The 27786-nt window shown below is 44.2% G+C and overlaps 1 protein-coding gene and 1 long non-coding RNA gene across 2 annotated transcripts; one reads left to right on the top strand and one right to left on the bottom strand.

Moving 5' to 3' along the window:
* Nucleotides 1-16: 16 nt before the first annotated feature.
* On the bottom strand, nt 17-21740 carry PTGER3 (prostaglandin E receptor 3). Its single transcript, XM_077333341.1, has 2 exons — nt 20565-21740; nt 17-1115 (listed from the first exon to the last, which is right to left on the bottom strand). The coding sequence occupies exons 1-2, from the start codon at nt 21465-21467 to the stop codon at nt 831-833; spliced, it is 1188 nt and encodes a 395-aa protein (XP_077189456.1). The 5' UTR covers nt 21468-21740; the 3' UTR covers nt 17-830.
* Nucleotides 975-6450, top strand: LOC143835540 (uncharacterized). Its single transcript, XR_013230194.1, has 3 exons — nt 975-1095; nt 4205-4340; nt 6330-6450. It is a non-coding gene; the product is annotated as an uncharacterized LOC143835540 (long non-coding RNA).
* Nucleotides 21741-27786: the final 6046 nt, after the last annotated feature.

The raw sequence follows: 27786 nt of genomic DNA, 5'->3' as shown, positions 1-27786 counted from the left end.
CTAATTGGCAATGATAGAATTTGTAGTAATTTTATTGATGAAAGGTTATTTTACAGATTGCTTCTTATTTACAAAGTTGCCTTGGTCCAAGTATTCAAACATGTTTTTGGGATACATGTGCTTGGGATAAATACTGTTCTTAGTTAATGCAATAAACCTGCAAATGAACCAATAATTGAGAGACGAATTAAGCATTTCACAGTAACAATAACAGTAATCTTTCACTTGTACAACAAGTGAGTCAATACCATGAGTTATCATCTGAAAATACCCTTAGTGATGAATAAATGGCGTGGCAACTCCATGCATTTCCCTGGTCTCTCACTAGAAAAAAAAAACAGCTAAGTTATTATTATTATGTACAACAGCATTTTCAGTTCTTCTTCCAAACCCTGGATCAACAAGTTCTTCTTTCCCTTTAAAAACAAAGGCTGGAAATAGAAGAAACCATCTGACCATTTTAAAACCAGTCATTTCAATAACTTATTTGGTCTTATTTGGCACTCAATCTACATTCAAAGTTCCATTTTAAGCATTGTACGTTTTTATCCCATGTTGCAGGAAAATCTCTGGATGTCTTTGGTACATGCACAAAAAAGTCGCATTCTGGGCTATGAATTACAAAAGACACATGACTTACATGTTGGTATTTATCATATTATCACTTCTTAATAATTTAATGATTTCCTTCAGACAAGGAAAAATATATGCAATTAAGAGACCACCAAATATATCACTTCCCTGTAATGTACACAGAGAGTATATCTCTGATGCCCTGATTCACAGTAAAATATGACGATGCGCCAAAAGTCGTTTACATGCAAGTTGCTTCAAGCTGTTGTGTGGCTGATTTTGTCTGACAATATGATGTGCTGCCCTTTCCATCCATCCTTAGAATGGCAAGAGATGGCATTTGCTACCTGGCAAGCCTTTTGCAGGAGGATCTTCCTAAACAGCAGATAAACCCAGGGATCCAAGATCTGATTCAGTGAGGCCAAGCGGATTGCTGTCAAGAAGAAATTGCACTCTTTGTGAAGTTCTGTGCTTGTCTGGTTGCAGGCTGTTTCGCATTGTTTCATAGACATGGGGCTGAAGGTGACTTTCAACATGATAATCTATGAAAATAAGAGAAAATATGTGATATAGACATATATTTCCTAATTTTGAGACTATTAAGGGAATCATTATTTGAAGGGGAAAAAAATCCTCCTGAATCCGAGAGAAGTACAAACAAGCCCAACTTTAGGTTATGTGTTTTCAATATTTGTTGTGAATCTCTTCATCCTTGTTCCTGAGTGATTGTTACTTTTACAGTATTTTTATAGCATTTTTGATACCAAGTATACATTATATAGGATTTCTACACAAAGATATTATAAAAGTAGCTAATTTAAGGACAAAATACAATGTGAGGAAACAACAAATGGTATCAAAAAAAGTTGAAACTGTACACTTCAAAGTTAGAGTTATATTAGGGTAGCCAGGCAAAGGTTGGGAGCCTGAAGTTTGGGGAGGGGAGGGTCCTCAGCTAAGTATAATGTCCACCTTCCAAAGCAGCCATTTTCTCCAGGGCAACTGATCTCTGCAGTCTAAAAATCCCTATCCCACTCCCTCCATCACTGGCCATTTTCAGAGGAGTGGGTGGGCTACATGACCATTTGTGGTCCTATCACCCAATAAACATTCAACACATTTTTTAAATGTAAAAAATTAATTAATTCATTCAGGAAATCCTTCTAGGGTCATCATGAAACCCCAGGGTTTCACGAAGCCCTGGATGAGAAAGCCTGCTCTAGGGCCTTGGAAGTGATATAAAGGTAGACTAGTTCAAACAACTCTTTAAAGTTGCTTCATTCATATCCTATTTCTGCAGTTTTCATGTGGGCATTTAAGATTTTTTCCAATCTTTAAAAAGATAAGCACATTTATGCCACATTTTGGACGGAGGAGGCTGAAGATTCAAAATCATTTGAAGAGGTTAAGAGTGTCAGAGGTTTTCTGAGTTTTTGGCACTAACATATATGTGTTATAAGGTTTTGCAGTAGTATAAAACCTTTTAAAATAGAAACAAACCTTGTGAATGGGGAGCAGTGTTTACATCATGGATTTCTATATCATACCACATCTGAAAAACATCTACTCTCTGTCTCCAGTCTGAACCACTAAACTAAGACATAATTCCTAGCCCTAGGCCCAAGCTCATGAGGTCATGATCTTAATCAAGAAATGGCAAAAAAACATGGTTTCTGTAAAATATTACTCATCTGAAGTCATCAGGGACTGCAGAACAGATAGAAGCATACTTATTCCTGTTTTTCCAAATCTATTTTCTCCATCTCATAAAAAGCTACCAATGCATATAGCCAAGCAACTCTGCATCACTATTTTATACTCCTCTGACAACCATGGGGCATATTTTACTGAAAAGCACAGGGGATCATAGGGTAATATTTTCCCATGGTTTGGTTGGCATTCATTTTCTGTTCCCTAAACTCCCTATAAAAGCACCATCTAAGATTTAGTACTACTCAGAACGGTTTGGTAAGCCTTGCCTTCATCAGCATTTACTTTTAATAGCTCTATTATGATAAAAATATATCTAATATCCATAATTGCATGGGAAAAATTGATTAGATATGGCACAGAATATTCTGAAATTGTGTTTGCCCAACATTTATTATGTCCAGGTCTTGTTCTGCTAGGAATGCCGGCTCCCATTTGGGAAATACCTGAAGATTTGGGGAGTGAAGCCTGAGAAGGCTGAGGTTCAGGCAGAGGAGGGACTTCAATGGGATGTAATGCCATAAAGTCTAGCTTCCAAAGAGGCCATTTTCTCCAGGTGAACTGATCTCTGTTACTTGGAAAATAGTTGTAATCCTAGGAGATTTCCAGCTATTTTACATGTAAAACTGTATGTGTTTGGAATGATAATAATGAACTGTGAATTAATGTTTTATGAAGAGCAAAACTAAGCAAGTGCCATTCCTTCAAGGATCATTGAGTTTGGCCAAAAACACAGAAAGACTCTTAAGAGCCTCTTTTGATGTCAAAAGTCGTTTTACTCTGTATTCCAGTCCTAGGGACCATTTCATAGATTTTGACTTTTTGTCTGCATTCCCTTAGCCAAAATGGGATTAGGGCAGGTTATTACAGAAGACAAATATGAAACATAACCTGTGCTGAGAAAGACCATAAGCGTATAACCTCAGAGGTACAAATCATCATTGTAATGTTACCCTGACATTTGGAGAGCTGCTCTGGAACAGTGTACTCTCTGCCACTAAAAAAATTCTCTGGAATCAGACTGAATGGGATGGTGGTGAGTCATACTCTTGCCTTGTGGTAAAGTGATGATGATGACTTTGTTGATGACTGAATTTTCACCATGTAGCAAATGACTCACCTTTCCCACACAGGGTTAGGTGATTGAAACTGACATGCCTTCTTTCTAAGCCCTATCAATGACTCCAGCTCTGGTGTAGTGGTTAGGAGTGCGGACTTCTAATCTGGCGGGCCGGGTTTGATTCTGCACTCCCCCACATACAGCCAGCTGGGTGACCTTGGGCTCGCCATGGCGCTGATAAAGCTGTTCTGACTGAGCAGTGATATCAGGGCTCTCTCAGCCTCACCCACTTCACAAGGTGTCTGTTGTGGGGAGAGGAAAGGGAAGGCGACTGTAAACCGCTTTGAGCCTCCTTCGGGGAGAGAAAAGCGGCATATAAGAACCAACTCTTCTTCTTCCCATTCTTCTTTTTCTTCCTATCTAAGAGTGGATTTTCATTATTTGTTGTGGTTTGGGAGTGGCTGCTTTGAGCACCACTAAGTTAATGTCACATGTCCTAGGGGACTTGGGGAGAAACTATGCTGCAGCCTTTTCTACTGCATGGGTCCTCTGGAAAGTTGGAAACAGACATGCACATTGGCCAGGGACATATTTTTATTGTATTTATCTAAACGTTTCTGTGCCACCTTTCCTCCCAAGTCAGCATCCCCAGGGTGAAAAATAGAAATTTAAAACATTAAAACAGTGCTGAAACTACATGCATATATAAAATATTTAAACAGTTCAATAAAACCTTTAAACAGGGAGAAGGTCTAGTAAGAATTAGTGAGGGAATGCCAAATAAACCCTTCTGCTAGAATTGTGGAGATGTTATATTATTAATCAAAGAAGTTTCTGTTTTCCATTCCAGTTCTCAAGCAGTTCTGGCCTCATCACTAGAGAAATGTCGAAACTGGGGCTGCAGAGAAAATGGTTGCTTTGGATGGACTCTATGGCATTATACCCTGCTGTCATCCCCTCCAGGCTCCACCCCCAACACAGAGTTGGCAACCCTAAGGTAACTACTAGGACACCAGATTTTTATGGATACTAAATTAAAGAGGAATCTCCTCTAACCTGGAAGTTGAAGGAGGCTGCCACCACTCTCTTTCCCTTCCTTCTAACCCTACCCAAGCACTGCTGTCTCCATTCTTCGCTGCTGTTTCACCATGACCATAATTGGGACTAGCCCAGGGTCAACCCGGTAGTCTTGTTTTAAATCTTATCTTTTTATTTTTAAGTATATAAAAAAAAGAAACACAACTGTGTTCATGTGAGGAGGAATGGGGAAATCAAACCCAGTTCTTCTGATTAGAGTCTGCCACTCTTGTTATGAATGTATCTCAATGTCGATTTCTATTTCATAGAATCATAGAATAATAGAGTTGAAAGGGACCTCATGGGCCATCTAGTCCAATAATTTAAAATTTGCAACATTTTAAAATTTTGTGTTAGGCTCTATCCATTTTCTTATGAGCTCTTAATCGTTACACCACAGTGGCTCAAGAGGAGAGATGGAAAGCTAGAGCATCAGTACTCATGAACAGTCAGGCTTAATGGCCAACTGTGTGTACCTACTCTTGGTAGACAGTAGTAGCATGAGCAGCCATTGTTTGCTTTAGCTGGACCCACCAGCAACAATGGAACATCCTGCACTGGACAAACTTAACTCCAGTCCCAGCCACCTTCTGTGGTGGCATGTTTGCCTGTGGCAGCCAAGCAAGGTGGTGTAGCTTGGGTCTTTGCCCTTTCCACCATCTCCTGTGCTCCCACAGGAAACCCTGCAAGATACTGGGACACTGTGGTCAAAGAAGAAATAGTAACATAAGTAATATATAAATTCTATGTTCTAAGAGGCCTTTTGTAGCTGTCCTAATACAGCATGGAGTGCCTTTGACGAACTTATTCATTTTTGTATTATTTTGAATGAACAATACATAAACAGTCATTCTACTCCATCACCACTTCTACGTTTTATGTTTTACACAGTGGTTGAACAAGTATATAAATTACCCAACAATGACATCTGAAAGCAGTGATAAAGTATGATAAATGATCACAAACGAAAACAGAGATCCCTGGGTGGCAATGTGGAGAAATATTATCTGTGCCAGTCAGCCAGATCATGTGGATAAGAGTGCTCTGAATCGGACAAGCAATAATTACCATAGCACAATGACTCTAAATATAAGATTCACTCTCTATGAACAGAGTTGAGTTAGCTCTTACTATAGTTGTGAAGTAAACAAGTCTGTTTGAGTGCTATGTCTTTAAATAGTATGCCTTGATAAAATTTCAAATATCCAACTGAAATCCATGAACACTGGATTCTGTCACATGGACACCTTCCTCCTGTTGGAGGCAAGCCCAGTGAGGAGGTGGGTGGGGATAAGCAGCATATCTATCCCCTTCCTCATAACATGCAGGAACAACAGCACATTGTTTGAAGTTTGACTCTCATTCTAGCAAAGGGCTGTGCATTCTAGAGAGATTAAGCCCAATTGAAACAAATGGATTTTAATAATATTTTCATTTATTTCATCACATCTTTTAAAGCTGTGCACATAATTCAGAAGTAATTTCTATTTATTTTCTTGGAGCATTCTTTGTGCATTGTAATCAGGGTCATGGTTTTCAACATGTCAAAGTCCTGGAATAAGAAAATAAAGGTTGTAGTTATGGAGAAAATAATATAACCAACCTACATCTATGGCTCCAAGTCAGAAGGCGGCAAAGAGACACACACTGGAGGATATCATCTATTACTATGATGTGTTCAGGTTATGGGAATTTTGGCTCATAAGACACCTGCATTTTCACCCTTGCAGTATGATATCAGCTTCTCTTCTTTTGTTTCTTGTTGCTATGTGCCTCAAACAGATTTCATCCTGGTGTTGATTAATATGGTTATGACTAGCACACTATTATCAGAAAAATATAGGAAACAGCAATCATATTGAATAAATAACAATTAATTTAGAAGGCTAAATTTAGGCTTTTTCCACAGATGATTTCTATGCCTATATGCCAAACTGCCACTGAGTTCTTGCGACAGAGAGCAAACAGATGCAAGACCCTGTCTTTATTTAATTTCATTTTAAAATTTGCATTGTGTATTTTCTTCCTAAAGCGGCTCACAACAATCTAAGATATAAACAATAAAAATGTCAAAAAATAACCCAAACCCCCTAGATTGCATGCTAGGGCTTCTAGCCCCCTCTACCAAGCATCTGACTGACATGGAGATTTAGGCCTTCCTACTACCCCTGACAAATCCCCCTCACTCACTGGTTATCGGGTTGCCAGGTCTGGGTTGGAAAATACCAGGAGACTTCGGGGGTAGACCCAGGAGTTGGTGGGATTTGGGCGTGGAGAGACTTCAATGGATTATAATGCTATGGAGTCAACCCTCCAAAGCAGTCATTTTCTTCAGGGGAACTGATCTCTGTCATCTGGAGATGAACTGGGGGATCTCCATGTTCCATTTTGAGATTGGCACCGCTAGACTGATTACCAGAAAGAATTTGGAAATTCTATTGCATATAATTTTAAAAACAAAGATGACTTTTTGACCTCCCCTGGGAGGCCATTTTACAGAGCATGAGACACAATGGGAAAATCTTATGATAAGGCCAAGGTCAATCTTCCTAGCCTGCACAAAATAATTTTGAGCAGAAACTTCTAGAAACACAAGTGTCACAGAAGTTGATATAGGAAAAGGTGATCCTTCCCAGGCCATAAAGGGCTTTAAGATAGGAACCGGAATCTTAAATTGAATTCAGAAACAATAGGGAGCCCATTAAGATGTTCTATGCTAGTGTTAAGTGTTCAGATCAATCAGTCTTGTCAGGAGTACAGCTACTATACTCTCCACTAATTACAGTATCTGAGTTGTCTTTACGTAAGAAGAATCTTGTTGGATCAAACAAAACACACATCAAGTCCAGCATTGTTCACAAAGTGGGCACCCAACTACCTCTAGATAGCTCACAAACAGGAATATCATAACTGCATTTATCCTGCCTGTCCCTCCAAACAACTCATTTAAAGAAGCATACTATGTCTGGTACTGAAGGAAGTAGATATCCATCATGATCATTAGTCATTCTTAGCCCACTAATAGGAGAATTTGTCCACATACTTTAAAGCCTTCCAAGTTGGCAGCCATGACTACATCTGGTGCCAGCAAGTTTCACAAATTAACCCCATGTTATGTAAAGAAATGCTTCCTTTTGTCTATCCTGAATCTGCTACCTGACAATTACAGCTGATGACCCTAGGTTCTGGTATTATGGAAGAGGGTGACAAGTTTCTCCCTGTCCATTCTATGCCATGCATAGTTTTATAAACCTCTATCATGTCTCTTGCCTCTTTTCTAGGCTAAACAGCCCTAAGTGTTTTAACTGATTCTCACAGAACAACAGCTCTTGTCTTGGTCCAAATAATTGTTACTTTATACTTGCTTACACTGAATTTCATTTTGACATTTTAACCCCCTCCCCCCATTTGAAGACATCCTTTTGGAAACTCATAGCTGACTCAAAATATTGGAGAAGTATAATTTCCTGAAATACAATGAAGCTTAGGTGAAGTATACGTTTTTGGTTTACCTTTACCTTTACTCCACAAGTGCTATCAAATAATGACTACTGAAATTGTTGTTTAGATCAACCTTTTTCAACCTTTTGACCATAGAGGAGCCCTTGAAATATTTTTCAGGCTTTGAGGTGCCCCAGAAGTGATATCAGCTGGCCCCTCGCCCTGCCATACCCCCAGAAGTGACATGCCACCGGAAATGACATCACTACTCATGTTAACAGGCACGCTCAAGACGGAATGAAGGGAGAGAGAGAGGGGGTGGTTTAAGATGGGAATAGATGTGCAGGCTTCATTCCCTCCCTGGTGTAGAAACCATGTGAAAATTCACTCATGTTTGGGAGGGACAGCAATGGAAGTTTCAAATATACAGTAATATTAGACAGAGAATCCGTGATATTGAGAGACAGACCATCGAAGCGGGAATCAATCGGACTTGTTCCCCCCGCTTCTTCGGCCTTGCTTCCAATACAGGTCAGGGAGCTACTTATATGCAAAGTCGTATTAACCCACTCCATCGTCGTGCTTTTATGCTTGCTAGATTAAACATCTTCCCATCAGCAGTCCTAGCAGGCAAATACAGCAATGTACCAATTGGGAACAGACTTTGTAAATTTTGCCAATTAGAGCCTGACTCAGTGCCACATATTCTATTCTATTGCCCATCACATTCTATGCTTACACAACGACTTGTTGTCCCTATCACGATGGACCTTTCTGGCCCTATGGACAGAATAACCAGACATTTGTTAGCTGATAGGTCCCCAGAAATAACGGAACTGGTGGCCGAATTCTTGGCTACTGTGATACAAAAGGACCGTCAGCTAGGCAAGAATCAGGTCTAGACCAGGGGCACCTACAATTGGTGGAAATTACTGATTGCTGGGCATTCTGGAGGAATCTACTGTTGGATACTGCTTATTTTCTTTTCTTTTATTGTTTATCTAGACTATGTAATTTTTATCAATTAATTATAATTATGAATTACCCTTGTTCTTATTGTGTTTTATATGCCATAAAAGATTTTTGAATTTGAATTTTGAATTTGCAATGGAAGTGGCTGGTTCCCTAGCTTGTGCCCAAGTCCATTAAGGCAGGAGGGGAAAGGCTGCAGACACCTTCCAGAGCTCCTATGGACCCCTGGTAGGGAATCCCTGGTTTAGATGATAGGTGCTGTAGAGCAGGTATGTACTTAAACAGTACCAACAACTGGAAAACAGACAACAAGGCAATTATAAAACACATGACGTTAGTCAAGGCACTACGGTCGCCAGCTCTGGGTTGTGAAATACTTGGAGAGTTGGGGGGTGGAGTCTGGGGAGGGCAGGTTTAGTGAGGGATCCCATCAGGGTATATTGCCATAGAGTCTATCCCCTAAAGCAGGGGTAGTCAACCTGTGGTCCTCCAGATGTCGATGGACTACAATTCCCTTGAGCCTGCCAGAGTTTGCTGGGAATTGTAGTCCATGAACATCTGGAGGACCACAGGTTGACTACCCCTGCTCTAGAAGCCACTCTCTACTAGTCAACAGACGTGCAGACAGGGGGAATACTTGAAAGAATGTTGTCAATTAAATAGTTTTAGGGAATATGAAAGGACATTATTGTTATGGGAGAAAAGCACTTTTAATACTAGGGGAGGAAGAAAAAACTTGGGAAAGTGAACAGCAATGATCTGTCTCTATCCTGGCCAATTTATATATCAACCTTCCCCCTCCTCATACTTGGCACATTGAGAGGCAACTTTCTGCACATTTATAATGTCATATAATTTCCCCTCCACTTTCAATCTCCATGAATGCAACAGAAAATAAATTTACTGAATGAACAGTCCCCCCCTTCTTCAGTATGGACAAAAGCAATTTCTTCTTCTCTTTTTTATGGCTTAGGGGAATTGTGTAAATTTGTCACAGCTACTGCTGCATACCGACAAGAAAACGCAGCATTAATTTATTTTTGAAATGGATCAAGTATCAGCTGAAGATATCTAAATGATGTACAAGAGATTGGAAGCAAAATGGAAAAGTCTGTCTGGTTATAATCATGTAAAAAGCATAAAGTAGCAAAATCTTTTGATTAATTTCTTTACATTTTACGGATGGGTAGATCCCATTTCATTGCAGGCTTCAGGCATAATCCAGCCGCATCAAAGGCCTTCTTCGGTGAAACACAATGCATACCCCAAAGTGCTCACCCTCATAGTCTGGGGTGGACCTATACATATAGTCAGAGCTTCCCAGTGGTAAGAATAGTTTCATAGTAATATCATCAACTGCTGCGAATAATACAGGAAGGGGAAATAATGTGGCAATAAGAAAAATTAACAATCAATAATGAAATGTAGTATATATAACAAAATAGTAGTTAAGGTGAACTAGAGCTGGGTGCCTTCTGCATATTGGTGGCACCTCATTCCAAATCCCCAGATGATCTCTTCTAGCAGTTTAATTTAGATGTTAAACATTATGGGGAACAAGACAGAATCCTATGGGACCATTTAGTACACATTTTATAGTGAAGCTGCAGTCCCTCCCTCAGCACCATCTTCTGAAATTGGTCAATCAAGTTAAAACTAGAAACACCAAAGCATAGTACCTCCAGTCTCAACTCATCCCTCCTCTCCAGAAGGATGCTCAAGAACACTGAATATTACTGCTTGGTCAGACCAGCTCTATTAGTGCTGTGGTGAGCCCAAGGTCACCCAGCTGGATGCATGTGGAGGAGCAGGGAATCAACCCTGGTTTGCCAGATTAGAAGCCGTTGCTCTTAACCACTACACCATGTCCAGGAAAATCAACAGGGACACTCAGTGTGTCATACCACACCAGGAGTACTGTGTGCAGTTCTGGAGGCCTCACTTCAAGAAGGATATGGATAAAACTGAAAGGGTACAGAGGAGAGTGACGGGGATGATCTGGGGCCAAGGGACCAAGCCCTGTGAAGATAGGTTGAGGGACTTGGGAATGTTCAGCCTGGAGAAAAGGAGGTTGAGAGGGGACATGGTAGCCCTCTTTAAGTATTTGAAAGGTTGTCACTTAGAGGAGGGCAGGATGCTGTTTCCGTTGGCTGCAGAGGAAAGGACACGCAGTAATGGGTTTAAACTGCACGTACAACGATATTGGCTAGATATCAGGAAAAAAATTTTCACAGTCAGAGTAGTTCAGCAGTGGAATATGCTGCCTAAGGAGGTGATGAGCTCCCCCTCACTGTCAGTCTTCAAACAAAGGTTGGATACACACTTTTCTTGGATGCTTTAGGATGCTATGGGCTGATCCTGTGTTGAGCAGGGGGTTGGACTAGATGGCCTGTGTGGCCCCTTCCAACTCTATGATTCTATGATTCATTCCCCCAGTCACTCTCCTGGTGAAAATATCTGTCAAGGCAACCAAGACTATTTTCATCTCAAACCCAGCCCTGAATCCAGACTGAAATGGGTTTAGAGAATCCATAACCAAGACCATTTGATGCTTGTTTGGCTACCACCTGCTTCAGCACCTTGCCCCTAAATAGAATGCTGGCCACCAGTGGCTACTTATTTAGATCCAGGGGTTGCATGACCATCTATCTTGGTGTAGTGGTTAGGAGTGTGGACTTCTAATTTGGCGAGCTGGGTTTGATTCCGCGCTCCACCACATGCAACTAGATGGGTGACCTTGGGCTCGCCACAGCACTGAGAAAGCTATTCTGACTGAGCAGTAATATCAGGGCTCTCTCAGCCTCACCTACCTCACAGGGTGTTTGTTGTGGGGGAAGGGAAGGCGACTGTAAGTCACTTTGAGACTCCGGGTAGAGAAAAGCGACATATAAGAACCAACTCTTCTTTTTCTTCTTCTTTAATCTTTTATACTACTACTAGCTTCAAAGCCCATTCCTAAGAACAGGCCTTGAAAGGGCCCCCTCGCCTGGCTCCTGGCCAGGCAGCTTAAGGTGGCTTTGGGCAGCAGCTCGCAGCCGGATTAAGTGGGGTGAGTGGGGGCTGGGCAGCTCGCTAGCAGGGCCAGGAAAGAGCTCCTTAGCAGGCAGTCAGCAGGCCCTCGTTAGCAAGCCCAGCATATCAGGCCAAGAGGCCCTCATTAGCAAGCCCTCCACCACAACCCTTTGCCCAGGGCCCTCTCCCCTTAACTGCTGCTGGCTCTAGGCACTGATGTGTCTGAGAGCAAAGAGGCTAGAGTCCAGGGATGGAGGGTGGGAGCTGCAGGGACAGGGCCAATCATGGCAAAGCTGGCTGCAACCTGATTGGCCCTATTCCAACTTGGACAGCCAGACACGTCCCACCCCCTAGGCTGTTTCATAAATATATAGAGGAACAACAATAGATAAGGATTATTATTGTTTACTCTCTTTTTGAACTGCTTGGTGTTCTGACTGAGCAGTAATATCAGGGCTCTCTCAGCCCCACCTACCTCATAGGGTGTCTGTTGTGGGAAGAGGAAAGGGAAGGCGAATGTAAGCCACTTTGAGACTCCTTCAGATAGAGAAAAGCGGCATATATGAACCAATTCTTCTTCTTCTCAGAACTGCACCCTCCAATGAAGAGTCATTTGTTCCTTCTGGAACCCAAATTACCAACCCACATCAGCTCAATCCCAATAGCTATGAAGGGCAAGGTTCAAGTCTAGACATGGCAGGCACCCACCTCTGATCAGCTTATCCACTTCATCAGGCTTCACCAACTGAAAATCATCCATACAACTGGACTGCACACCAAGGACATGCTAAGACTGAACAGTACCAAATGTGGAATCTAAGACATGGGAATGATTTTATTTTCTAAACTACCTTCAAAGCCCGTTCCTAAGAACGGGCCTCGAAAGCATCCCCTGTCATGGCCTCTGGCCAGGCAGCTTAAGGTGGCTTTGGGGCGGGTGGGGGCTGGCCAACTCGTTATAAGGGCCAGGACAGATCTCCTTAGCAGGCAGTCAGCAGGCCAGGAGGCCCTTGTTAGCAGGGCCAGCCTCGCAGGCCAAGAGGCTCTTGTAAGCAGGCCCTGCTTAGAAGGCTGGGAGGCCCTCATTAGTATTAGCAGGCCCTCCACCACCACTCTTTGCCCAGGTCCCTCTCCCCTTACCTGCTGCTGGCTCCAGGCACTGAGGTGCATCTGAGAACAAAGAGGCTAGAATCTAGGGACAGAGGGCGGGAGGTGCAGAGGCAGGGCCAATCAGGGTGCAGCTAGCTTTGCTTTGCTGGCTGCACCCTGATTGGCCCTATTTCAACTTGGGCAGCCGGACATGTTCCACTCCACAGGCTGTTTCACAAATATATAGAGGAATCACGGATAAGGAAAGGGTGTATGTTTTCTGGTTCTACATTTCACAAATTTGAAAAGTTTTGCTGGATGGCATTGCATGACACAAGAAGTAAGCTCACTGTTGATGTCTCTACCTCAGAGAAAGCATGATAATGTGCTCTCAACTGTACTTGGTCACATTCACTTTGAGCTTTCCCCCAATGGAGCTTTAACTATCTACCTAACTGCTTCATTGCTCCAAGCTCTTCAGTGAAGCAATTTGTGGCCCCAGCACTGCAGGAGGGGAGAGAGCAGTCCAGCTCAACCATGTCCACAACCCTAGTTGTCACCATAGTCTATAGCAGTGGTCCTCAACCCCCGGTCCGGGGACCAGTACTGGTCCATGGATCAGTCAGGACCGGGCCGTGGCTCCTCCTCATCCTCCTCTGCTGCAATGCCACTCTGCCGCAGGCTCACCTTTGGTGCTCTTCAGCAGCCGCCATGGCTGGGGCTCGCCCTCAGCGTGGCACTGCACAGCTGCTGCTAGCAGCAGCCCCCAGCAGGCGGCGGGAAGTAGGGGAGCCGGTGGGAAAGCAAGTGGAGCAGGGGCTCAGGTGGTGGCGGCGACATCCCTCGGCAAAAGCCTACCCCCCCCCCGGGGACTCAGTAAAATTGTCAAGCGTTGACCGGTCCCCGGTGATAAAAAGGTTGGGGACCACTGGTCTACAGATCTACCAGACCTGTGACAGAAGCACCAAAAGAAGCCATCTGCAGAAAGGGGGCAGAGGCCCATAGATCAGAGTGGTAAAAAAGAATATTACTGAACAATACCTTATACAGTCAGTAATATATTGTATACTGGGTGTGTGTTTTATATTTTGCTAATGATGCCCTAATTTTTCAACTTGAGGAAAGGAAAACATTTGGGGTTTATTTTTAAAAGGTTATGGAACAAAGCAAATGAAAATGAATGCCGACAGTTGATTTTACATGTTTTCCAGTTGGCAAGTTTTGCTTAATTTGATTGGGCAGCAGAGATTCCATATGGCAGAGGGTAATCTATTTTCCCCTTCTTGGGCTTCCTGTTCATACCAGATGCAGACTGCACACCTACCCTTGCTTGATATTGTCATACCACTATCAGAATTTTCCACCCACTTAAAAAAATTGGTACATTTGTAGTATTGTTCCAGAACATTACAATAATTGAATCCTTTGGTAAAGCTATTTCCTGGAAGGCATTAAGTATCTCTATGCAATCATTTATATTGAAAAGACTGGCATTTACTACTTGGAGAAAAGGAGAACTTAAAAAGTTCTTCAAATGCTGAGACAGAGAAAAACCGTTGCCACTTATCTTTATACAGCTTTTGCTGTATTCATATTTGGCTAAGGGCTAAGTGGGCGTAGAGTGGGCGGGGCCAGTCCAGGTGAGGGGCAAATTGGAAGACGTGAAGTGCCTTCTGATCAGCCCCTCACTAGAACAGACAGCAGTTCTAGCCAATCGGGTAAGGGCACAATCTAGGCCCTCACCAGCACAGGCTAGAAAGGCTTCGAGGCCCTCACCAGGACAGGCTTCGAGGCCCTCACCAAGACAGGTCAGAAAGCCATGGGGAAGCAGCAGGACACCGTGAGTAAAGATGGAGGCCTTCCCCTCGGGCCTAGAAGCACACCCGGGGCCTCAAAGAGGCCCTAGGTGTGCTTCTAGGCCTGAGTGGAAGGCCACGCCTATGCCGGGGGGGAGGGGGAAAGCAGGCCTTCCCCATAGGCCTAAAAGCACACGGTCGGGGCGTTCAAAGCCTGTTCTCACTAACAGGCTTTGAATCTAGTATTGTATAATGCAGTAATAGCTCTACAAGGTTACTTTGATCCTCTCCCTAAGTCTAAAAAGAAATTTCTGCAATGCAGGTCACTGAAAAGACAGAGGAAGTGAGAGATTCCTTGCATTCAGACACAAGGCATCCCTTCCTTTCTGGACATATGAAGAACAAGAAGAAGAGTTGGTTCTTATATGCCTCTTTTCTCTACCCGAAGGAGTCTCAAAGCGGCTTACGTTCACCTTCTCTTTCTTCTCCTCACAACAGACACCCTGTGAGGTGGGTGAGGCTGAGAGAGCCCTGATTTTACTGCTCTGTCAGAACAGCTTTATCAGTGCTGTGGCGAGCCCAAGGTCACCAAGCTGGCTGCATGTGGGGGAGTGCAGAATCGAACCCGGCATACCAGATTAGAAGTCCGCACTCCTAACCAGTACACCAAACTGGAACAAGTTCATGTCAGCAGTACCATGCTAGGAATACTCCCCCCCCCCCAAAAAAAAAACTGTTTGCTACTTGTGCAGGAGTGGAGGATGTATAACTAGAGTTGCTGAAACTGAGAAAATCCTCCATGTGGAATCACCCAGTAAGGGGTTACAGTAGCAATCCTAAGTACCTCTACTTGGCAGTAAGCCTCATTTTACTCAAAGGGTCTTACACATAGGAAAGTGTCACCAGAGCTGAATCTGTAATGGGTTTTTTATCCCCAGTGACCCTGAATTTTAAAAAGTGATCTACATTTTATTTGACTTCCATTTTGATATCTAGCACTTTAAATTTTCCCTCTGCGATATCTATGATTGGTCCGCGGTGACACTCCAAAAAGCCCTAGTATTAAGTGTAGATCTCTGCATTGGGGCGGATTAACTTCTTTCTCCTCACCCGAACCTCCAACACTGGTGTTGACGTATCACAGTAGCCTGTCGCTGACTGGTCAGGGCGTCAGTTCAGAAACCAGCCATTCCTTCCCAAGATTTATTTTGCCCTAATTTCTAAATGACTGTGTTCTTGTCCAAAAGCCCACACTTCTATGTGTCGAGATTTGCATTTTGGATTGTCTTTCCCCCCTCATTCTCCCCCCTCCCTTCAGTCAGGAAAAGAAAAATAAACAAGCTGTCTCATGCTCCATCCCCCCCCCCTGCTTTGGCTGTAGAGGAGACAAACGGCAGCAATTAAACACTTCTTCACCCCTGTGCTCCTTCAATGCCAGCTGGAGCTTTGCGACCACAGTTCCCCTCCCCTATCCTACCTCCCCTAATCAAGCGGGAAGGAGAGAGCAGCCAGACAATTAAGTGCAGAATGCAGCTTCTGTTTTGATTTGTGAAATACAAAGGCAAAAGACCTGGGTTCAGAGCGATCTGATTTCAGCAGGATCAACAACAAAACAAAAAATGAAAGTGCAGAACTAGCCCTGGATAATGCAGCAATCGACTCAACTCCAGATCTACCATGTAACTTCTCTTTCTTGGGCAATCTGCCAAAAAATTGCTTGGACATTTTCCCTTACACACTTGTAAGGGAAAGAGCTAGAGGCTGCAAATACAGAAGAGCAACATGAACTTCTCCCAAGGAGGCATGGGTCCCATATGCACCCTGTAGCTACAGGCCAAGATGGAAAGAATTGTCTTCACTTTTTGCAATTGCTGTAAGATGATCTGAGAATCTCACAAATCACAGCTTCCTTTGCTAAGAAATATGTAACCACAATATCCATTAACAATGCCCAGGAACAGGTGTTTTGTAGAACATTCTGGTAGCTTCCATGTGTTGTATAAAGGTTTTCAGGTTTGTCCTCCCTAATGATGCTACTTTTGGAAGATGCTGTCAGCAAGAAAGTAAGCACCAAGATACATGAAAGAATGCTAGATGCAGATGTATTTTTATATGGGTCAATTGACCGAATAAACTTACTGATGATGATGATGATGACGACGATGATGATAATGATAGATGCAGGTTTGTAGCCTTGTTGGTATGGAACAACAAAACAAAGTTAGAATCCAGTGGCACCTTTAAGACCGACAACATTCTGTTCAAGGTATAAGCTTCCACATGCATGCATGCTATAGGTCTTTAAAAGTTCCACTGGACTCAAATTTTGTTCCGCTGAAAATGTCAAGTAATAAGATGCCATTTTGATAAACTATTATCTGTGAGACAGACCATCATCCCTATTAAAACATATTTATTCATTGAACTTGACCAGTAAGAAAGTGGTGACTTGCTGAAAGTAAGGAGAGAGACCAATGTGCATGCAGTTCATTTCTCCTCACCATTATTATATGATAATAACTTGGATGCTAAACAGGACATCTTTAGAAGAAATGAAGTGATCTTTATAAGGGATTAATTTGAACCTCTTCTCAACTATCACATTTTTGGTTAAGGACTAGCTTGCAATTGTTCTCTTGCCTTCTCCCAGCCTCATGCTGCTGGCAGGTCTAAGATGGTTTGTAGAGGCAGCATGGGAGCAGGGCTTTTCAGACACACCCATGTAGCTGTGAGCAAGAGCTGAGGACTCTCTGGATCTCACCTTGGGTGCCTCCAGGAAGGAAAGTACATGAGTTGGCAAACTGATTTGAGCCAGCTCTGACCTGGTACCAAATATTTCCCTGGCCAAATGTTTGCTTGAGTACTTCAGAGCAGAGAGAGAGTAGCAGTATATTTTACACAGTTCTTTATCAGGTGGAACAGCTTTGGTTTGTGTTTTAAAAGCCCCATTTGTTGTTGTTTTTTTTTGCCAGAGCTGAAGAATTCCTCTTTGCTAAGGAGTGAAGCAAGGGCCATTAAAAAGGCAATTTTTAATAGGCTTAATTTTGTAGAATGAGCTTCAAGGAGCTGAGCAACCAAAATGGAGCTCGGATTTCACATTGTTGCTGTTTCCTTGCTTCTGTCATATAGAATAACAAATACAGTTAAACAGGTGCCTTTCTCCCCTCATTTCAAACTCAAGATTGGGTTGGGGGTGGGGAGGGAACTTTGCAGTAGTTAGCAAGAAGAACAAAAGGGCCACTTCCCACTAGGGTTGCCAAATCCAGCTCAGTAAATTCTGAAGATTTTGGAGTGGAGCCTGGGGAAGGCAGAGTTTGGTAAGGAGTACGGTTGCCAGCTCTGGGCTGGGAAATACCTGGAGATTTGGGCCTGAGGAGGACAAGGGTTTGGGGGAAGAGGTACTTCAAAGGAGTATAAGCTATAGAGTTTACTTCCAAAGTGGCCATTTTCTCCAGGTGAACTGATTTCTGTCGCCTGGAGGTCAGTTTCAATAGCGGGAGATCCCCAGCCAACCCCTGGAGGTTGACAACCCTAGTGAGGGGAGGGAGCTTGGTGAAAATGTGATTATTTATAGGGTGCCCTCCAAAACTGCTGGTTCCTCCAGAGAAACTGATCTTTGTGGCCTAGAGATTAGCTGTAATTCTGGGATAACTCGGTACCCCAATTTAAGGTTTAACTTAACTATATATATTATTCCTGTACAGCACTCATTGGCCACCACACAGAGGCTAGAGGTTTCCCTCTTAGTCAGCAAGTGTGAAATATATTATTTTCAGCCATCTTTGAAGCATGGCATGATAACCCTAGACCAAAGGGCAGGAATAGCTTTGCCAAATCTCTTGAGCCTGACACATTACCTTAAAGGGACACTGCTACACTAGTTGCTTCAAAAATTTCTAGTAGTTCATGATAGCAGACCCATCACAAACTTCAGTTTGCAAGTTACGAACACAGCCAAATCTGTGATTAATGTTGTTTTGTGGTTTTGTCTGTGCTTACCCCTACAGGGGTCCTCAACATGATGCCAATGGGTACCACGGAGCCTGCCAAAATCTTTCCTGGGACCCTACAAGCATTTTTAGAAAATGAGCAGGGACAGCAAGCTTTGCTCAGCATGGCTTCTGACTAGCTACTGGACTATGCCAAAAAAAATTTCAGACGGGGTAATACTGGCACTGGTAGGAGCAACTATCTCTGCAAAATTAGTCGGTCTAGAAGAAGCAAGATGTAGACTTAGAGATGGTAGCCAAGAAGTATAAACAGCTAATAAAAACACCGAAACGTCTTTAAATACAAAAAAGACAGGACTTTGGCAAAAGTGAGCTGACACTGGTCTTTTCTGAAGAAGGACATTACAGTACAACATGAGTGAGTGTTGACATTTAAGCCTGTCCCTGCCTATAATGCCTATCTTCTCCAGAGCCATTTGGTTTTTAGTAAGGCTCTGAAATCAGAAGCTACTACTGTTGAGGGGGAAGCAGGGGAGAAACCACGTATGTGTGCATTTGTTGGGAATGGGGAAATGCAGACGAGAGCCCAACACTTTGTTTTTTCATGCTGTCCTTTAAAATACTGCTGTTACTTTATGGGAAGCTACTACGTGACCTGCACTTTGGCCAGTGACAACATTAAGGTTCGCCCTGAAGATGCTGTTGCCTGAACTGGGTTGCTACCAGATACACTGAGTTTGATTCACAAGTGTCATTTTGCTTATGGAAGCAGTTCTTTCATGAATTGAAGGTTACTTTAGGATCCAACCCCTTGGTATGGATCCAAGCCCACGCCCCCACCCCTTTCTTCTAATAAACATGTCCAAAGAGCTGCTTGGCCTCATATCAGCTCACTAGGGGCCATATTATGGTGCCTGATGATCTCTTTTTTACTTGCATACAAAACCAGAAAGCATAAGAGATTCCTGCACCTGGCAGGGTCTTTTGAGGGCTTTCCTACAGCAAAGTAAAATGGATCTCAAACACCATGTCTTCTCTTTGCTCTCAGTACTTGCTGGATTAGAGAGAAAACTAGTTATGAGCCAAGGGCAATCACAGTTCTTAAGTAAAAAATAATTAAAAATAAATATATAACTCTCTCATTAGTTCTCCAGAGAAGACTTTTTGGAATGCAGATTCTAGGGTAGTTTTTATGGAGGCAGGCTAGAGAGATGAAGGCATGATTAGCTGCTTTTAGTGTACATTGTGTATTCCACAGTCCCTTGTGCTGAAAGAGTTTCCTTGTACTACTTTGAAAGCCTGTTACACCAGAAACAAGGAATGTGTGCAAACACCATGGGAAATCTCTATCAAGCCAATTTCAGCACTCTCAGAAGCCATATGTTATTCCCACCCATGTGCTGACGTATCCTGAAGCTGCAGAACACAACATCCCGTAATGGGCTCCTATTAAAACTTCCCAAGACTGCCATCTCTCTCGGACTATTCATTGTCATGAATACTTGTGAATGGCTGTGTGCAGCCAGCAGAAGATCAGCGCTCAATGCTTTGTTTCATTCTGCTCATGCCCTTCATTCCCTTCCTTGCCTATGTACCCTGGAATGAGCGGCTGTTCAAAGGAAGCCAGCCAGTCTAACAATGCAACCCCATGCAAAGTCACTCCAGTCTACACTCATTAATGTCATTGACGTTAGACTGAAATTGCACAGGAGAGTATTGGGAGTTACGCATTTAAAGTGGCAGGCAGATTTATGGTTTGCATACTTTGTTCCAAGTTCAGAACACAGGGCTAGTCTTAAAGAGAGAGAGAGAGAGAGAGAGACCCAGATGGGCACGAAGTCACAAATATCTACAGTGAAATCAGAGCAGAGTCAAGCAACCTACCAAAAGGGGGGACCAGCAGGCAAAGAGGACGCACATGATGCCCAGCAGCTGGATCAGAGTTTCCATGGTGATCCTGCCCCACTGCCTCCTGGACTGAGACCTGGAGCTTTTGGTTCGGCACCGACACACCAAGGCCACGATCGTTGCCATGTTGCACCCCACGGTGACAAGGAGGGAGAAGAGCCCCAAGAAAGCAAAAATAGAAGCAAAGACTGAGCTGCCCATCCCAGCACCGTTGTCGTCCCTGGTGCCAATGAAGCACCAGGTGCCCGGCCACTGGAGAGTGTACTTCCCCACACCGATGACGGGCAAGAGCGCAAAGGCCAGGGTGGCCAGCCACACGCAGAGAACGACAGATTTGGTCACCCTAGGCTTCATGTGGCCAGAGTACCAGTGCGGGGCTCGGATGGCCAAAGTCCTTTCGACGGCCATGGCGCTGGCGATGAAGAGCGGGCACAGCCCAAAGACCGTCATGCACACGCCGAAGAAGGTGCACAGCTTCAGCGACGGGTCCACCTCGCCCCAGTTGCGGTTTGCCAAGTACACCGAGATGACGATGGGGCTCGTCACCAGCTGCCCGGTGAGATCGGTCAGCGCCAGGGAGCCGATGCACAGCAAGAAAGACTTCTTCCGCTGGTTCTCCTTCTTGTGGTAGGCTCGGTACACCAACAGCATGGCCAGCCCGTTGCCCACTATGCCCGTGATCATCATGGTCAAGGGGAACACGATGGAGACGGAGCCGCACGGAGCCGTGGCGTTGCCCTGAAGAAGGGCCATGGCGCTGCCGTTCGGCCGCCCCGGGCACAGCCCCTGGCACAGAGTCATGTCGCCTGGCGGAGGAAAGGCGGCGGCGGCGGCGGTAGTAGCGGCCGCGGGAGCGGGCAGGCGGCGCCCGGTTCCCATCCCATGGCGGCGCGCCTCGTCTGGCTCCAGCCGTCGGGGCTCTCGGGCGAGCCGCCACTCTATAAGGCGCAGGGGGCGGAGCCTCGGGGTCGGGGCGCGTTCATTGATCTATTCGAGGCCAGGCGCAGATGCCGCTTTCCCGCCCGTTGCTTGCGCCAGACACGCGCAGCGAACAAGCCTGAGGGGGATGAGGCCAAGTTTGGAAGTTTCTTCACGTGGACGGAGGCAGCTGGAGTCCGCGCGACTCCAGCCTCGAGGCGGCAGCTGCGACTCTGGCAGGCACGCCCCCACCCCTCCCACTGGCCCCAACCAGGGGTTGACTGGCGCCTCTCCCCAGGTCAGCCTCCCCGGGGCTCCCAAGACCATCGCAGCGTTGTGCTGACATAGTCGACCCTGCTCGACTGGGCGCGCTGGCGGACGCGTCCCCCCGGTCTTCCCCACATTCCGCTGCCGCCCTGTCGCTCTTCCCCTTTGCAGAACGATGCCTACTTTCTAAGGGCAGTTTCAAAATCGGGAGCACAGCCCCCGCCCGCCCCGCGATTGAAGCGGAAAAACAACCAAGGTGGAATTCATTCACAGGCAATGAGGACCTCTAGCGGGGGAGGGGAGGCCGCGCCAAAAGGCAGCCAGGAGACTCTTGAGTTTAAATAAATAAACTCCCGAGCTTTCTTCCTCTTCTAAAAACCGGTTCTCAGAGCTTGCCTATGAGGGGAGCGCGAAGACCCGCCCTCTACGTACTGGGAATTCCTTACAAGGGACAGAACTGCATTTTTAAAGTAAAAAATACCTAGAATAATAGACTTTTAAAAAACGATGGTGCAGATTTATGAATAAGATGGAAACAGAAGTAGATAGCTCAATGAAAGTGTCAACCCAGTGTGCTGCAGTATTGATAAAGGGAAACTTTGTTAGGGATTATTAGGAAATAGAATAGGGGGTGGAAACAGAACAGTTGATACTGCAATGCCCTTGTATAAATCTATGACGGGGCCTCATTTGCACCATATGTGCAGTTCTGGTCACTGTATCTCATAAAGGATATTGCAGAGCTAGTAAAATACAGAAGAGGGCAACCCAGATGATTAGGGAGTTGGACCACTTTCCCTATGAGGAAAGCCTGGAGAGTCTGAGTTTTCCAGTTTAGAAAATAATCAACTGGGGGGAGGGAGGAGGAGACATGATAGAGGTTTATAAAATTATGCATGGGGTGGAAAGAGTTGCAAAGAGAAATTCTTCTAATATACTAGAACTCAAAGTCATCCAGAACAAGTTTAGAGTCTAGTGATACCTTTAAGACTAACATTTTTTTTATTCCAAAGGTGCAACTCGAGTCTAAATTTGTTCTTCCGCTTCAGACCAAAATGGCTACTCACTTGAATCAAAGTCATCCAAAGAAGCTGATGGGCAGTAGAATTCAGGATGGACAAAAGGCAATACTTCCTCACACAGAAAGTGCTTAGAAGGTGGAATTAACTGCTAGAGGATGTAGAGACGGTCACAAGCATGGACAGTTTTTAAAAGAGATTAGATAAATTCAGGTAAAGGTAAAGGTATCCCCTGTGCAAGCACCGGGTCATGTCTGACCCTTGGGGTGACGCCCTCCAGCGTTTTCATGGCAGACTCAATACGGGGTGGTTTGCCAGTGCCTTCCCCAGTCATTACCGTTTACCCCCCAGCAAGCTGGGTACTCATTTTACCGACCTCGGAAGGATGGAAGGCTGAGTCGACCTTGAGCCGGCTGCTGGGATCGAACTCCCAAACTCATGGGCAGACAGCTTCAGATAGCATGTCGCTGCCTTACCACTCTGCGCCACAAGGCTCTAGATAAATTCAGAGGGGTAGTTAAAAAAAACTGAAAAAGATAAAAGGAGTACCTGTAGCTTTAAGCAGCTGATTCCCTCATTGGTGGCTGCTATGCAACAACTTTATTCTAGGCTAGGTTTACCTGAGTAAAAAGGAAGGGGGAGAAGACAGAGCCTGTCAGGATATCTGAAAGGAAACTACCCCAGGGAGATAAAACATTTCATTGTAGCTTCATAAAATAATCAAACAACTGTAGTGGCTGGCAAGAAGAAACTGAAACCTAGGTATAAAATATAACCCATTTAAAAGGCTGAGCTGTACCAGCACCACCAAGTATGGCAAGCTAAAGAGGCCAATACAGTACACAGTCCTTTCCAGGTTTACATTGACCCTTGGGGAGGACTTACTGAAACCAAACCTAAACTAGATTGCCAACTCCAGGTTTGGAAATTCCCTGATATTTTATAGTGGAGTCTGAGGAAGGCAGTACTTGGGGGGGGGGGGGGCGCTCAGCTAAACATAATGCCACAGGCCGACCTTCCAAACCAGCCATTTTTTCCCAGAGGAACACGTCTGGGAGATCTTCAGGTCCCACCCACCTGGAGGTTCATAACCCTAAGCCTGGCAGCAACCTCTGGGTGACTTGATGCCACTCAAACTTGCATGACTCAGCTGTGCCCAGCTGCTTGCTACTATTCAACAACTGCCACCCTTTTAAAGCTAGTGTAGTAAAGCACTTCCAGCTTCAGAGTAAAGTTTGAGATCCAGGTTTGAATTTCCATCTTGAGCTCTTTGGGTGATTATGGACCAGTCACTTTCAGCCTATCTTCCCTCACAGGTTGTTGTGTGGATGAGGAGAAGGAAAAGGGAATAATGTAAGCTGCCTTGGTCCTCGCTGTGGAGAAAAATAATAAATGTTGCTGAAGATGGAAAGCAGATAAAATGATGGTGAATGGCTGTGAAGGAGACAATGAAGCAAGGAAAGAGGACAGGATATGGGGGTTGCCAGGAGAGAAAGAAGTGTGGGGAGGGAGACATAGGGGAAAGTGAGGTGCCACCAAACAAGTCCTTGAGGATTCCAGTGGCCAGCACCACACAACTGAGCACGTTTTCCTAGATAATGGCTGCTGGGTGTATGGGGGTGGGATTGAGACAAAGGATAAGGGTAGGCTGGCTGCTGGGTGGGAAGGAAATGTTTACCAACTCCAGGAGATTTGGTGGTGGAGTGTGGGGAAAGTGGGGTTTGACGAGGGGAGGATTCTCAGAAAGGAATGGTGCCATAGATTCTACCCTCCAAAGTAGCCATTTCCTCAATGAGAACTAGAATTGACAGCCTCTAGGTGGGAACTGGAGATTACCTGGAATTACAACGAATCTCCAGATGACTCCCCCGGTCAATGGTGTCCCGCTTTACCAATGTTAAAATCTGGTCCACCTTATCCCAGAAGACCTTTTGTGTTCTCATTTGTCAAATTCTACAATCCATCATCTATCAACTAATTATAATCTCAGAAAAGTAAATAGAAGCAGTAGTATGCAATAAAAATCCCAACACATGTAGCACAAGAACAAACAGTGCCACCATAAGGCAGTGCAAAAACAAAGGCCACCGACCTGTTTTTTGAACTCTAACATATCCGAGTTGCTACAAAACACTCCTGCTTCTTGAGGCTAGGCGAAGCTAGACTTGCCTCAGGAATGAAAATAAAGTACAGAGCCAGTTTAGTATAGTGGTTAGGAGTGTGGACTTTTAATCTGGCGAGCCAGGTTTGATTCTGTGCTCCCCCACATGCAGTCAGCTGGGTGACCTTGGGCTCACTACGGCACTGATAAAGCTGTTCTGACCGAGCAGTGAAGGGAAGGTAAATGTAAGCTGCTTTGAGACTCCTTCAGGGAGAGAAAAGCAGCATATAAGAACTTCTTCTGCCTCTCCACTACTCCCCTTCCCCCACTATTAAAAAGTGTAACCTACATTCATCCCTAGCTAGCCTTGGCATAAAACAGAATTTTTAGAACTGTCTGATTTATGGCTCTAATTGTCAGGAAGGTGGTTATCTGTAGTACATTATCTATATCCATTCTTGAGCAAACACACAATCTCTATGGTAAGGTACTGCATATTTGCACTCCCATCCCCGCCTGGCAATAGTCAGACAGAATTTTTTTTTAATTTATTCCCCACCACTCCCAAGGATGGCTTGTAGTGGGTTACAAGCCCCGATAAAACCCCATTAAAATGGACAACAATCACGAAGAAAAGCCCAAGCCACATGGCAAAAATAACTCTATAAAAACTTTCCCTACCCAGCCTCTCTCTGAGTCACAGAAAGTGGTTGCTGTTTCATAGAATTTGTACCTTGGAATTCCTTGCTCCCCGCCCCAATACTGGGAGATACCAGACATATTTGGAATGTATGTCAATGATACCAAACACAATTTTGCCTTTTAATAAAATCCATGCAAAGTGAAGACAGTACTTGACAGGAGTTTGTGGTTCAGCTTCAATTACAATGTGTTAGATCAGTGGTCCCCAACCCTCAGTTCGGAGACCGGTGCCGGTCCGTGGCTCAGTCGGTACCGGGCCGCAGCTCCTCCTCGTTCTCCTCCCCGGCTGCTGCCTCAGGGGCTGCCCTGCCACTCTGCCGCCGGCTCACCTTTGGTGCTCTCCAGCAGCTGCCATGGCTGGGGCTCCCCCTCAGCATGGCACTGCGCAACTGCTGCTGGCAGCACCCCTCAGAAGTCAGGAGTGCCGGCAGGAAAGCAAGTGGAGCAGGGGCTCAGGCAGCGGAGACATCCCTCGGCAAAAGACCCCCCCCCCCCCCGGGCCTCAGTAAAATTGTCATGCGTTGACCGGTCCACGGTGATAAAAAGGTTGGGGACCACTGTGTTAGATGATGGTGAACTGAAATTGAATCCAGACTTGACAGAGATACTTTGATGGATGGTTTGTCTGACAAGGAGGAATAAGCTGAGTCAGTTTTTTATTAGGAAAGTGTTTCCCCTTAAGAATCAGGCTCTTACGACTGAGGCTGATGTTAAATCCAGCCCTCATTTCAGATGCACAAGAGGCATGAAATACCACCTAGAAACTTAGATTAGTGCAGCTGCTGTAACTTTTTTGTGGGAAGGGATAATTTTGTCAGTTATCTATGCCTTAGTACCATCAAATACACTCTACAAAACTTTAATGACTACTCAAGCATGAGCTCATTTTGTATGTGCCAGTGATACAGTTGGGGGACCTATCCTACTAAAAATTTATAGAAGTTCTCATTTTGTTTCCAAGCATGACTCATTATCTATAAAGCTGTAAACATAAATACATTGGACATAGAAGATAATCAGAGGCTACATTAATTTCTCATATTGTGTTTTGAAGCTGTCTTCTAAGTACCCTCACATTCAGAAGTTAGGCAGGTGAGTACTAGGCAAAAGACCTTTTCTGTTTTATAAAATACCTCCTCAGAAATGCCTGCCTAGCCCTTTATAATTAAGTGGCTGTTTCTCTTTAAGGTATGTCAATGCTATCCTAAACAGAATACATCATTCTAAGGTCATTTATTATTATATTATTTATACTGCCCTCTCAGTGAACCGGCTCAGGGCAGTGTACAGCATTTAACCATATAAAACACAATCAAGTAACATTAAAACAATTTTAAAATAAAACACATTTAGACAGTCAGCATATAGCTTGATTGAATAAACAAACCCAGTGTGGGATCATCATGTGATTGCCTGGAGCTAGTCATCAGTGTGTGTGTGTGTGGGGGGGGATTCAGTAGGGGAGGCCTCATAGATTTATATCAATGCATCAAGAAGAGCAACTCTGAGGGTTGTACTATGTGTCCCTTCATTTATTTTTATTGCTATCTATTATAGTTGTTTCTTTTCTAAAGCAGCCAACTATTTTTGAAAGGCAGATAGTGCTTTAATAATAAAAAGGAAATGAAGACATAGTTGTTGAGCCACACAGTAATTTTATATCTTACAAGCTTTCAGATCATTTGCTTCTGTAGTTTCAACTAAAAGGCTTGTAAAGGCAGACCACCAGTCTAAAATAATGGCAGTTTTATTTGGTATGGCCTCCTCTAGTGCTAGAGTTATTACAAAAAGAACAGAAAGAGTTCTGTTCCATTAAACAGAGACATGAACCACTTTGTTTGGATCAAAGCAAATGCAACTTCCTGGTGGTAGACAACAAGAACATACTAGTCTCCACATACAATATGGAATAAGGGATTGGGGGTGGGTGGAAGTGGAGAGATACTGACATTAAGCATTTTAAAATAACAATCCCATTTCCCAGAATTGTACAGAACTGGGTCAGACCAGAGAGGGAAAAAGATTCAGGTCAAATATGACCTAACCTTCCAGTTTCAGTTTGACAGCTACCTTATTCAGCATAGATGCAGAGTTTCTGACATCTCTGACTTATATGTTTTCGCACTGGAAAGGACATTCAGTTATACTGGAGCTGCCAGCAACGGTTGTTGGCTGGTACTGTTTTAGTTGA

Source organism: Paroedura picta, chromosome 4 (assembly GCF_049243985.1).
Source record: "Paroedura picta isolate Pp20150507F chromosome 4, Ppicta_v3.0, whole genome shotgun sequence".
NCBI lineage: Eukaryota > Metazoa > Chordata > Lepidosauria > Squamata > Gekkonidae > Paroedura > Paroedura picta.
This window is presented reverse-complemented; position numbering and strand designations above follow the sequence as displayed.

Excerpts from the sequence above, each read along its gene's own strand:
- PTGER3 (XM_077333341.1), bottom strand. The coding sequence starts at position 21,467 with ATGGGAACCGGGCGCCGCCTGCCCGCTCCCGCGGCCGCTACTACCGCC. Across the intron at positions 1,116-20,564 it reads CCTGCTGGTCCCCCCTTTTG|ATTATCATGTTGAAAGTCAC; the intron begins GTAGGTTGCTTG and ends TTATTTTCATAG.